The sequence below is a fragment of the Petaurus breviceps genome, unplaced genomic scaffold (assembly GCF_028583685.1).
Source record: "Petaurus breviceps papuanus isolate PSGF00001 unplaced genomic scaffold, PetGlider_PUasm1.0 379, whole genome shotgun sequence".
NCBI classification, from domain to species: Eukaryota; Metazoa; Chordata; class Mammalia; order Diprotodontia; family Petauridae; genus Petaurus; species Petaurus breviceps.
The window spans coordinates 3,925,071-3,938,681 of record NW_027186303.1 but is presented as its reverse complement, the minus strand read 5'-3'; the positions used below and the strand labels follow the sequence as shown (position 1 = coordinate 3,938,681).

General features: G+C 35.8%; 1 protein-coding gene across 2 annotated transcripts in view; it reads right to left on the bottom strand.

The window, feature by feature from the left end:
* LRRK2 (leucine rich repeat kinase 2) overlaps window positions 1-13,611 on the bottom strand; it is a 244,910-nt gene that overhangs the window by 144,867 nt on the left and 86,432 nt on the right. For both annotated transcript variants that reach the window (XM_069099462.1, XM_069099463.1), the window contains exons 19-23: window positions 9,188-9,446; window positions 5,919-6,107; window positions 3,912-4,018; window positions 1,472-1,541; window positions 935-1,155 (exon numbers count right to left, since the gene is read on the bottom strand). In XM_069099462.1, the coding sequence (XP_068955563.1) occupies window positions 935-1,155; window positions 1,472-1,541; window positions 3,912-4,018; window positions 5,919-6,107; window positions 9,188-9,446 (846 nt within the window). The remainder of the gene's footprint in view (window positions 1-934; window positions 1,156-1,471; window positions 1,542-3,911; window positions 4,019-5,918; window positions 6,108-9,187; window positions 9,447-13,611) is intronic.

The window sequence follows — 13,611 nt, the reverse complement described above, 5'->3', positions numbered from 1 at the left end:
CTGAGGTGAGGTTTTGCTTTGGGGCTCATTTATGGGAAGATTTGGCCAGATGAGACTCTGGGTAGTTGTTGAGCCCCCAGCTTTGAAAACCCAGATATTAGTGCTTCTCTCTCTGGTAACTTAACTATATGTATGTAATGGTCAGACAGCTAGAAGCCCTGTCTGTTAGTCTGTTGAACTGTGTTATTTTCTCTGTCTTTTTTTTGGTCTGCTTGTAATTTCTGTTTGTATGTTGTCTGAAGTTAGGATGCTGACTTTCCTCCTAAACTAACTAAATGATATATATGTTTGATTAATGTAAGATTGTTAACACTTTTTGAGTTGTTTTCCTTTAAAAAAGCAGAGTAGTGCTAGTAGCCATCCTGGGTATGCTAGTGTGCTTGCTGTTACATGTGTGTGTGCACATGCATGCATGTATTTATACACATACACACACATATGAAAATCTGTTCATGCCACATTTCTCAATATTCAGTTGCTCCCTAGTTAAATTCAATGGCCCACTAAGTTAAGTCAAACTCTTTGGTCTAGCATTCAAATCCTCCCTCCCCTCCTGACAATCTAGCATAATCTTTCACTTCTCAATAGTTGATCTCAAGTTACTCCCCTCCAGAAATTCAATGCTTCTGTTAAATTATACTGCTATCTGACCTATTCAATGTGTATTTCCCCAGCTCCTTGACTTGATTTACATTGTTCTCTACACCTGGAATGCCCTTCCCCCTTTCTCACTAAAAAAAAATTAACCACATAAATTTTTTTTAAATCATACATTCCAAGTAACAGTTCATTTTCTAAGAAAGTGAAAGACTGAGAGTATCAAGTTTATAATTATAAAAAAATAACATTCCCTTACAAAACAACCATAAAATTTTTTAAATTGATTTAAAATTTATGCAAATACACATTTCCTTTTAAAACATTATTAAATTACTTCACAGAGTTGTTGTGGAATTCTTGTAAGTGCATTCTGGTGAAGCTCTAGTTTCTCAAGACGTGTTAAGTGATCACTTAAACAGCATTTCTTGCTTATCCCATCAATATCCTCTAGTTCATTTGCTGAAAGGTCTAATGACTTTATATATTCTCTTTCTGAGGTTAGAGGAAAAAAGCTGTCTGATCCTCTCAAATGGCACTGGAATTTTGAAGATCCTTCTGTAAAACATAATATATAACTGAGAAAGAAAACACTTTTCATCTAAAACTTGCAAAAGACAAAAGTATGAATGAACTTCTTAAAATCCAACACTGTTTTGCTCAAAAAAAAGTAAGTAGCTTTCCATCCAGAAATGTACTTTATAATTCTTTTACAAGAATGGGACTTTTTAAGACAAACAAAATCTCAAGATTCCTGTGTAAAATAAAATTGGAAGTAATTTTGATGATTTTGAACATCAGATGTGGATTGAACAAATTACTCAGTTCTGCCATAAATTTCTAACTGTTTATAGTTATTAGTATAAATACTCACGGACAGAATCACGTGAAGAAAATAAGCCTCTTTTTTCCTTCAACAGTTCTTCATGATCAAAACTGACCTCCTTTTAGAAAATAAAAGCATCCATTAGAAAGTCTGTCATTTTCTTTTTTCATATTTTATTTTTTTTACCAAATTATATGTACAGATAACTTTTAACATTCATTTTTTAAAATTTTGAGCTCCAATTTTTCTGAGACAGTAAGCAATTTGATATAGGTTATACATGTGCAATCACACAAAACATTTCTATTTTAGTCAAGTTGTGAAAAAGTATATCATTTTTGCAAGAGCAAAAATATCTATCTACACAGGAGCAATTTCTATTGACTTAAAAAAACCATTGACCCCTTATATATAGTAAAACTAAGCGAAGAAAAATGGAGCACCTAATCCTAAAATTATACAAAACTCTCATCCATTCTGAAACTGGGAGGAACTCGAGATTACACAGCTACCTTGGGATAGAATGGTTCTCATTCATTAGGTTTTCTTTTCACTACATTATATTTGCAAACTAAAGAAACCAAGGATATACAACTTCCTGCTGATCTTTAACTAGATTTTATTGTCTGGTTTTTGTTTTTGTCTTTTTGGAGGCAACTAAGTGGCTCAGTGGATAGAGAGCTGGGCCTGGATTCAGGAAGACCTCAGTTCAAATACTAATCTGGGCAAGCCACTTAGCTTCTGTTTGCCTTAATCCACTGGAGAAGGAAATGGCAAACCACTCTGATTTCCTTGCCAAAAACGAAAAAACAGCAAAACTCATGTGCAGTATTGTTGAGCTACGATTCACAGGATCACTGAGAGTCAGAAACAACAGCTATTTTTTTTTTGCTTTTTGGAGGGGGGAAGGCAGGGAAGTTGGGGTTAAGTGACTTGCCCAAGGTCACACGGCTAGTGTGTCAAGTATCTGAGGCTGGATTTGAACTCAGGTCCTCCTGACTCCAGGACTGGTACTCTATTCACTGTGCCACCTAGTCGCCCCAACAGCTATCTATTATTAAGCTTACTAAAAACCTATACTAACTCAATTTTTGTAATGCTTAATTATGATTAACAAAAGATATCTATTAAAGTTTAATTATACTATTGGTATTTCAAAACTAACTTGGAGGTAATGTACCTATTTTTGCTCCCAAAGCAACACCAATTATACTTCACCACAAATTAAGCTTTAATCATTTGCCTTGTAAACAATACTGTATAGTCAAAACTCAAAAATGTGGTAACTATGACTTATTTTGAAAGATTTCAAGACACTCCAGAGTCACAAAATATAAGAATTTAAGTCATTATGAAAGAAACAAAGTAAGGAATTCCTTGAGATATGGTACAGGTATGTTCTTGAAAAATTGGTCAGAAAGCAACACCCCTGTTTTCCTAATGAATTCCACAAGAGACCTAGAGTTGTATTCTTATAAAAGAAGTCAGCTTGTTGAAAGACAGTTAACCCTATGTAAGGTAGGAATCTTTTAGAAGGGGAAGAAAAGGAAACAATTCTATTATGTACCAGGCACTATGCTAAGAATTTATAAATTTTATCTAACTTGATGTACACAAAAACCCTTGGAAGTAGGTGATACCATTATCCCTGCTTTAGAGTTGAGGAAACTGAGGCAAACAAGTTAAATTACTTTTTCAGGAATAAACAGCTGGTAAGTAAATATCTGAGGCTGGATTTAAACTGAGGTCTTCCTAACCCAAGGTTCAGAGATTAACCTACTGCACTATCTCTCTGCCTCTGAAGCTCTTAGAATAAAGAAAAATAATTGGGTAAAAATAAGATATGATATCATCATAAAAGAAGAATAAAGAAAAATAAGCCTGTCCTGAGGTAGATCATTTTCTACTCTGTGACTTCCTGGCCCATGTCTGGTTTGGGTTCTGCAATAGAAAAAAAAACAACAAACAACTACTCCATGGAGAAAGCACTCAGTACATTTGTAGACTACTTCCCAAGGGCAAGTCAATCAATTAACATATATTTATTAAGTGTCTACTAAATGCTAGGTACTATGCATCCCAAACTATAGGTTTGATGGCTAAATTATAACTGATTGATAGAAAGTTCTGCATAGTTATTCAAGTACAAAATGGGAATACTTAATTTTAACTGTAATTAATATTTCCTTGTACTACCACTCTAGCAAGACATCCACCTATCAATGAGTCTCTCTGAAGCTTCCTACCTACTTGCCTAGTTCTTTTATTTGCCATCATACCCTCCTAAGTATTTCAACCTTCCCAGAATTATTCTTACCCTCCATGTTAAGCTGTCCCTGGATAATCCAAGTGATTCTTACAATCTCTGTGTTACAGTTATTAAAGATCTAAACCATCATTTTGCCCATAATCATGGAGTTAATGGCAACTAACTTTGCCCTATGTTTTAACTACCAAAAGGACATATGAGAGTCATGATTTGTCTTACCATTGAATTAGAATGCCTTTCCAAAGTTGGTGACTCACACTGCAAGGCAAGATCTCTCACATTAAAAGAACTCGATTTCTTTTTCATAAGAAATGAACCATCACTTCCTATTTTAATAACAAAATATAAAATAAGGATGTTAAAGATGACAAGAAAAATTAGAATGAATAATTGGAACACAAATCACAAACATGGGATTTAAACACTTTCTAATTATGGAGAATAGTTTGATGAATTCTCTTTAATTTTTTTTTTAATTTTTGCTTTTTTTTTTTTGGAGGGGGGAGGGCAGGGCAATTGGGGTTAAGTGACTTGCCCAGGGTCACATGGCTAGAAAGTGTTGAGTGTCTGAAGCTGGATTTGAACTCAGGTCCTCTTGACTCCAGGGCTGGTGCTCTATTCACTGAGCCACCTAGACATCCCCGATGAATTTCCTTTTAGAATCTTTCACATTTTAAATAGACAAACTCTTACCTTCAGTATATTAATAGTAAAATAATTTTGGCTTCATCTTTTCAAACATAAATTATTGGTATGTCTATCAGTTTCAAGGAATCATTTCTTAAAATCCCTTCAAATTCCATTTAATCCTTTATTTATTCATCCCTTAATGTTTCTTTTTATTCTGACATTTTGGAAAGCCATATTTATTCAAGTAAACTACCCATTTTTGTTTATGGATTCATTTTTTTTAATCAAAATTTTAAAAAAACTGATTCTGGAAAAGAATACTGATTTAAGAATTATGTATACAAGTTATTGGAGAAGTAAAAGTTTGTTGATAACAGAAATATACTGAAATCAATTATATCGGGGGGTAATATATCTGTAACAGTTAAAAATCAATTTACAAATTTTATTTTTCCCACCTAGAGACTTATATTCAAATCTCTTTTCAAATAATGTATATCTCCAAAAATGATTATAAAATATAAATGAAGTAGTTAGAAGAAAAAAAATGGGAACAATGGGATCACAGATTTATAGCTTCCAAGGAGAAGATATTTAGTCTAAAACCCTTCACATTACAGATGAGGAAACTGATGGCCAAAAAGTTAGAAGTGATTTATTCAACTAGGTATGTCTTAAGTAGTAGAGATAAGATTCAATTCCTAGTCCTTTGTCTACCACTAAGTATTACACTATCATAGATAACTTCCTAATAAATGCCATCATATTTTGTACTAGATCTATATTTCATCTGTGTAGGGATCTCTCCATGAGAAGCTTCCTCCATCAATGAAGATTAACACCTTTTCCATAATTCTGTCTCAGTGATGAGCCTAGAGACATACAGAGCCAGTATGTGACAAGTGTAGGACTGAGCCCAGGATACCTGAAGGACAGCTCTTTATCTACTACAGCACTCTGACAAAAGTCACCTTATACCTATAAATGTTATATTTTAAATTACAGAGATTTAAAAATAAATTAATTCACAAGAATGATTGTATTTTTCAAAAGACTGTTCAAGTTTAAATTCTTAATCTAAAAGACTGACAGAAAGCCCTTGCTAAAAAAGGAATCGATCAGTAAGTATTTACTTGACACCTATTATATGCCAGACATTGTGCTAGGTTCCAGAAATATTAAGGATGAAAAAATCCCTATTTACAAGGAGTTAATATCCTCAAGATACATACTTACAATGGAACCCTTGGTAAATTATTTAATCTAGCAGTGCCCCCAGGCAATTCCCTAAACCTACAGTTTGCAGAGAAAGTGCTGCCCTGCTTTAGCAGAGGAAATTTTCTCATCTAAGATTTCCCTATGTCAATGAAATCACAAGTTTAATAACTGTCTCCCAAAGAGAAGATACCTAAAGAACAAAAAACCAGCTACCGTATAAGTTTAGTGAGAGACTAAAATTTTCTTTCTCTTCATTCTAAAGATCTACAAAATGAAATTACTTTTTCATCAAACTTCTTAATTTGTTGCTCTTCAAACAGCTTTAACAATCTTATCCAGAGATATAACATGAAAGAGTTAATGTGTCACAGTCTTTACCTTCACTATCAAGATCATCACTGTGATGAAATACACAGTCTACAGAAGACTCAGGTATAACAGTCCAATCACTAAATTGATCAAGATGATCTTCAGGAAAACTTCCATCACTGCCTGATATAGGTCCATTTTCCGATAAATTTTTCATTTGATATCTTACTACCATTCTTGCCAATGCAGATCCTGTGTCTAACAATGAAAAGTCATAAACACAGGTATTTCTAAAATACATTCATTTTAAAAAGTCAGAAATATAAAAGACATAAGGGAGATACAAGGTTTCTTTCACAATTACATTTCCTGAAGAAATATTAAATTATTTTGCTTTGCCTCTTAAAAGCATTATGCAACAGTATTGCTGCTTGATGAAAACAGAGAATACATTTAAAAGATAAGTCATTAAAAATATAAGATTAGAATTAGCCTTGACCTAGGTTTTAGGTCACAAAAGCAAATTATGTGCTTGAATGAATACATATTCATATCAGAAGACATTACTTGATAGTCTCAAAAAACTGAAGAAAAAAAAATCAAGTCACCATACAGCAGATGCAATCATTATAAAGCTGAGACCTGAATGGCTACAATAATAAAGGTCAGATCCAAGATCATTTGTTTCCCAACCAATCAGAAAATTTTTCATAGCAAGTGCAACTTGAAACTTAAGAAAGGAAAAAAAAATAGAGGCACTAATCTGAGTGTGGATACAATTATGGTTATTCTCCAATCTTCTCCTTGAGAAGTTGATTTGTTTGAACTCAAGTATAAGACTTTATGTTTATCTGCATTATTTCATTTTCTTAAATTCTATACAACACTCTAATTTGCTGAGGTCTTTTTGGATACTGATTTCCATTTAACACATTACATATTCTTCCAGGTTTGTATAATGCATAAATTTAAAAAGGATGCCATATACGCCTTTATCAATAAAAGAGTTAATAACACAGGTCACAGGGACACATTACTAGAAAACTACTGCCAAACTGTAATCAAAATATTCCTAAATATTCTTTTGATGTGGTCATTTTACCATTTTCAAATCTATCTACCTATATTATTGTCTAGACCAGTGGTGTCAAACTCAGATAGAAATGGGGGCCACTAACCCATAAAAAAAAGAATCTATTTGAGCTGCATATTGACTTAAAAAAAAACTACATGGGTTTATATATTTATTTTTTCATTAATCCATCAACACATTGAAACTGGATAGGAACTAAATATTTTAAAAAGAAACATCATCAATATCAAGAATAAACTTTTGTGATACCAGAGTTTCCAGCATCAGTGATAAATGCTCATTTGCTCCTTTTGCCCTATGTGAAGCTGTAATAGTTTTTAAGAGTGAAAATAACTGCCACATTATCTGCCAAAAACTGCTAAGATTCTTGGAGCAAAAAAGCACATTTCAACAAAATGTTTTGACAAGTAAGAATAAGAATAAGGAACACTAACTTCATTATACTTTTCTTTAACCATTGTACTACACTGGACTTCAACAAGTTCCATTTTGAAGATTGTTTTTTGCTCTCTTAACATCAAAAGATAATTGTTCTCACACATTCTTAATCCTTCGGATCACTTTCCAAATTCAAATAGTAATTCTGAATACTTGAGACATACTTGCTGAAATTACAAGAACTAAATGATTCTTGACAATTTTTACATGTAGGAAAATGAGTCAAATTACAATTTTATTTGTCTTACTAAGATCACGTTTTATCTTAAATTCTTTAATACAATCATACGTAAATGTTATAACTTGATTTTGACCCTGAAGTTTTAAATTCAACTCATTTAAATATCTCAAAATAACTATAAAAAAGCCAAATTCTGAAACCAGTTCTTTTTATTAAGCGATGTTGATGACTCTCCTTTCATTTCTAAAAACATTTTGATTTAATGACAAAGTTGCCAAATTCACTTCAAAACCTTATGACAGGAAAGCCACTAAACTTTTGAAAATAGTGGAAAAATCTCCTCTTCCTGCTCACTTTCAATTTTCAAGAGTGATTAGGAAAATTATCATTATTTCAATCCTTGAAAACATAAAATTCACTGTTTTCCTAAGAAACTTCAGCACATGTTCCATTTGCACTGCTTTTCAGTGCAACACATTTTGCTGTATAATGCAGCGTATGTGATGAAACTTACTATCAGGAGCTACTTCACTGAGATATTTGTTAAGTATTTAGTATAGTACCTGCACACAGCAGACATTTAATAGATGCTTATTTCCTTCTAGTTACCTTCACTTCATATGTGTATATGTCTACACACACACATATATGTACAGACACACATGCGGCTATATGTGTGTGTATATAGACACACACACGGATGGATTTGTATGTATATGTGCATGAGTATTTATGTATGTATATGTATGTATGCATATATATGCATGGATAAGACAAGTTGTACAGGTTGTCAATCCAAATGCAAATTTTAAACTGATCAATCAAATAAACTTTGATCCTTCAAAGTCAATAAACTTTCCTGTATGGATGGTCAAACTAAACTCATTTCAATGATTACAACTGTTTGCAAGTAGGCCATGCGATATTCTGGGGCTTGAGAACCTGCATGTCATCTACAAACAGGAACACCTGGAGGACTTCACCATCTACAGAAAATCTCTCAGCTTAGATCCTGAGATGAACCTCCTCTATCAAGTGCCAATCACCCTGAAGAGCACAGATATGCCTGTTTTATGCCTCCACTGGAAGCTGTATGACCACAGGGTCACTGAATAAAGTTATTTCTTTTGTTATGACTTTTATCAAATCTTGAAGGATTCTGGTGTGGATGGGCAAGCTCCTATGCTAGACTTTTCACAGCCCTCCTTCACTTAAATCCAATTCACGTGCAAGTCATGACATCCCCTTCCTGATGTCATGATCCTCTTCAAGAACTAAAGACAAACAATGAAAGAACAACAAACAAACCCATGACTATGGTCTGAGGGTGGTGGCTCCATTGTTTTTGATGACAAAAAAGTTATGTTTTTTGTTATAAAAGTTATAATCTTTTCCTCTTTCTTTCTGTTGTTCTTTCTTCCATTTTCACCTTTAAATGTCCTTTGAATCATTTTGCTTTACAAGATAATGCTACTGAAACTGCCCATCATACTTCTTTGTAAGATTTTACAGGGAAATTTACAGTCTAACCTAGTTTATGTAAAAATAAATTAAAATGTTAAAAACTTTAAAAAACCATTAACACTCCCATCCTCAACAAATTAAAGGGTTTCTACCAAAACTTACTTGTTTGCTTTCTTAAATTAGATACTTTATCTAGAAATAAAGGACTCAGCCATGAAGGTTCTATTTTTCCAAGACAAAATCCTCCAAGACAAATACTGCTATTGACCTGATCCAGGCCAAGTTTCCTTAACAGTAAACTGATGATTTGACTGTTATTTTTCTTTATGCTGATCATCAATGCCTTCCGAATCTCTTGTTCTCGTGACCCATTATTTAATAAGAGTTCCACTAATTTGGGACTGCTTTCCTTTTCACAAGCCTACACAAAAAAAAAGAGAGAGAGCATAAATATTAAGGAAACTGTAGTTTTTACAACTTGTCTTGTGTTTTCCCCACTATTAAGGATCATGGGCTCAAAGATTTAGAGCTAGCAGAGAAGTTAAGGTCAAGTCTACTACCTTCATATGACATTTAAGGAAACTGAAAGGGCAAGTGAATGGTCCAAGGTCACACAGTTCATATGTAATAAATATGGGATTTAAATCCAGGTTCTATCTCCTAATCCATCTTTGCTCTTAGAGTGTAATATATGAAACACTGAGCAAAATTATTTCTCCAATTGTTGAAAGAAATGATCAATGAAGCAAGAGCACCACCACATCCGTAATGGCATAAATATATAGTAGGATAAATGACATAATAGGCTCTTTTATGCTATTTAAGCTTAAAACTGGATAAAGACTAAATGCCACAACCTCATAGCATCAGCACTACAGAGCTCTGGACTACCAATGCTGGAGGGATAACACTATAGCACCAGCATAGCAAAGCTCAGAATTGCCCCCGTAGCACTAGTGCTGTGGTTGTCACTGGTAATATGGATAATCATGTAGCATCAGGGTGGCAGCTCTCTGAAATGACTAGAAAGTGCAAAATAGGACACAGTGTGTGGGGTCAGGAGTGCATGTAGCAAGTACTCTACTAAGCCTGAGAAAAAGAACATAGCATCCAGCTGGACCCAGTTCTAACTACTTAAAAGTCATTACGGGGGTAGCTAGTTGGTGCAGGGGATAGAGCGCTGGGTTTGGAGTCAGAAAGATCTGAGTTCAGATTCAGACACTTATTCCCTGTGTGACACCAGGCAAGACAATGTCATGAGTAAAATTCAACAAAGGTAGAATGATGCCCATATTTTCCAAGCAAGATAATTTATCAGCAGGCAAAATGGGTCTAATGACTGCCTCAGTAAGCCAAAGACCCTGAAATGAAGATGCAACTTCTTTTTATAAGTACAGAATAAAGAACAGAATGGGTAGGTGAGGAAATAATACAATTGGTTATAGGGTTGGCAGCATCATGTGAATGAGGACTTATGACTAGTTGCACCAAGAGAAGTGGACCTGCACACATGTGGGACCAAGAACAACCCTCTTTGTCTTAGAGGAATACTGTCTAGATTTATGAGAGCCAGCTGCATCCTGAGATCATTGATATTGGAACAGGGATAGCAGGCTCACTGGTGCCTGGGAATGATGTAGGACCACCCCTAATTGGGCAATGATGAGTAAAGATGGGACCATGTCATCTCTCAAGGACAATATACAAATGTCATGGAATCTCTCAGGAGATGAAATTATGAGGGATAAAAAGTTTCCTTGGCATAAAATGATTTGCAGGTGGTGATGAGATAATTCCCTCAGAGTTAAAGTGTTTTATGAGATTACAGTTTTGGTTTTATTATTATTATTGTTATTGAAAGGAAGAATAAATTTCAGCATCTTTCTATGGGAGAGGAAGACTCAACTTTTGAACTCATGGGTTTCTTCACTCAGAGACAAAGAAAAGGCTTTCTATTTTTTGTATTGTATTATATACAATACAAAATAAATTTATAAAACAAAATAAATTACAGAATATGAAATACAGGGTGAATGTTTAGCTTTCACATCACTTAACCCTGTTTGCCTCAGTTTCCTCATATGTAAAATGAGATTAAAAAAATAATTAGCTCTAGTATCTTTACCAAGGAAATCCAAAAGGGGTCACAAAGAGTTGGACACAAGTGAAATGACTGAACAACAATAAAAAGTCATTCCAGGTAGAGACCCAGGCTGGTGAACTGTGAATTATCCATCATGGGAAGAGGCTGAGATGCTCTGAGGTCTAACCCCAAAGGAAATCAACATCAGGAGAAAATCAAGGGAGGCAGGAGGGAAATGAAACTAAAAACGAGCTCAGAAAGAAGAAAACTCAAAGACCTTGAACATAAGTCAAAAAACCAACAAGAAAAATATGAACAACAGAAGAAAATGTGGCCTGCAGATACAGGAAATGAATTCTAGTATCTATGAATAAATACAGCTAAATAGATGAAAATTATCTGCCACTTGATGAGACAGAAGACCCGGTAGAATGAGGAGAACACACTGTTCCTAAGTGGCTCAAAAGAGAAATAAAAATGAAGAAAGAAGAATTTATGGGCTGCAAAGCAAAAATAATGGGCAGAACAGATAAAAATAGAATCTGTAATGGCAAGTCTCAAAGGGACAAAAGAGAGAACAGATAGAGAACATAACTGGAAGGTGATTTAATAATATCAAATGCTAAAGACAGGTCAAGAGAGGAATGAAAAAAGGCAATTAAAATCATCAGAACCTTAGAAAAGATCAACTTCCACAGAATGGTGAGATTGAAAGCCTTTTACCTTACTCAACTGCTGACAACCTTTTCAAGGAAGTTAGTCACTAAAGGGAGGATATGAACAGATCAAGTGAAGGATGTTTGTTTTTTTTGTTTTAAGATGGAGGAGAGATGTGACTACTTGTGGGAGCCAAGATGACAAAGCAAGCAATAAATCACCATAACTCTTCCTTATTCACCTCCAAACAATCATAAAATAGTGTCCCAAACCAAATCCTGGAACAGGAGAACCAGCAAAAAGATGTAGTGAAACAATCTTTTAGAACAAATAATATGGAAGATTGGCAAGAAAGGTCTATTTCACTCAGAGAAAGGAGAGTGCAATATAGGACAGGAAGTGTTCCAGCAAGTCTGCAGTAAGCCCCACTTCAGCAAACCAGCAGGAGATCCTGTGCTCCAGTGCAGTGAAGGCAAACTTCAATACCTGGACCCCCACATGACTCAGCATAGCCATAAGAATGGGCAGATTTGAGCTCTGAGAACCAATATGTGGTTCAGTAGCCCCAGGCAAACAATCAGCCACCAGTGGCTAGACCCCGATGGTATAGCCCTGACGTAAACAGAAACACTTTCCTAAGGACTTCAGCACACAACAGACACCACCACTACAAGTCCAGCTCAGTACCAGGTAAGCTATCAGATTCCTACAGCTTCCAGTACCACCAGCCACCACCCATGTAGACCCCAGGGTAACATCAGTGTAGCACCAAGTAAACAGCCAGGACCTGCAGCCTCTGACATTAGAAGTATGAAACAGTGCCCTTTTGTAGTGGGAATGCAAATTTGGAAGATCTTCCCTGCCCCTAGGCTAAAATGCACCTGAAGCCTGGGGAGGGAGGCTTGTTTTTCAGTACATACTTCTTGATTGGCCAGTGAGTCAATAAGGTTGTTACATTCTCTGAGCCAGGAGAAAGCTATATAAGCCCTGATGTGTAGCTTTGTTTTGGGACTCACTTTGAGAAGTGTTCTGTGATTTGATCTGAATTCTGGGAAGCCGTTGTTGAGAGTCCCCCGGCTTTGAAAAACCCAGATGTGGAAACCCAGATGTTGACTGGGTATGGATGTAATGGTTGGACAGTTTGGAAATCTGTCTACTTGATCTGTTTCTGTCTTGATAATTCTGTCTGTATATTTTGAAGTTGGGGTGCTGACCTTTTTCCCCTGAATAAGGTAAACGACATATGTCTGACTGATTAAAGTAAGCTTGTTAACCCATTTTGAGTTGCTTTCCTTTAACAACGCAGATCTAAGAACCTGTATTGGCAGCAAACCCTGAGGATGCGCTTGGGGTGCTTGCTGCTACAAAATGGTGTCAGGAACAGGATCTGCAGAGTAAAAGGAAAGTATGGGGGCTGGGATAATCGTTTGTTTCCCAGTTGTGGTAGCTGTGACTCTGTGGAGCTATGGAGCAGGAGAGAAGAATGGCCTGCATGCAGATTTCGCTGAGCTGAGAGCAGGAATGGTGAGCTGCCTGCATCGGGACCTGGGCAGAAGCCAGGAGCAGCTGCCACCTGCAGGAGGAGAAGGAGCCCAGGAGTTCGGAATTCAGCCACAGGAAAAGATAAGAACTGAGCAGCAAAGCAGGGGCACTGAATGTGTTTCCTGGCTGCATCCCACAGTTTGGGACCCAGGGGGAGAATGGACTTGTGACTATGGTGGGTAGAATGAAGTGCCTTGGATCCCCAGGGACCCCACCTTGTTGTTGTTGTTGCCCAGCCCCCTCTCTGTACTTGGAAGCAGGGGCTGGAGCTGTGTGAGGGGAAGGACACCGCCCCCCCCCCCCA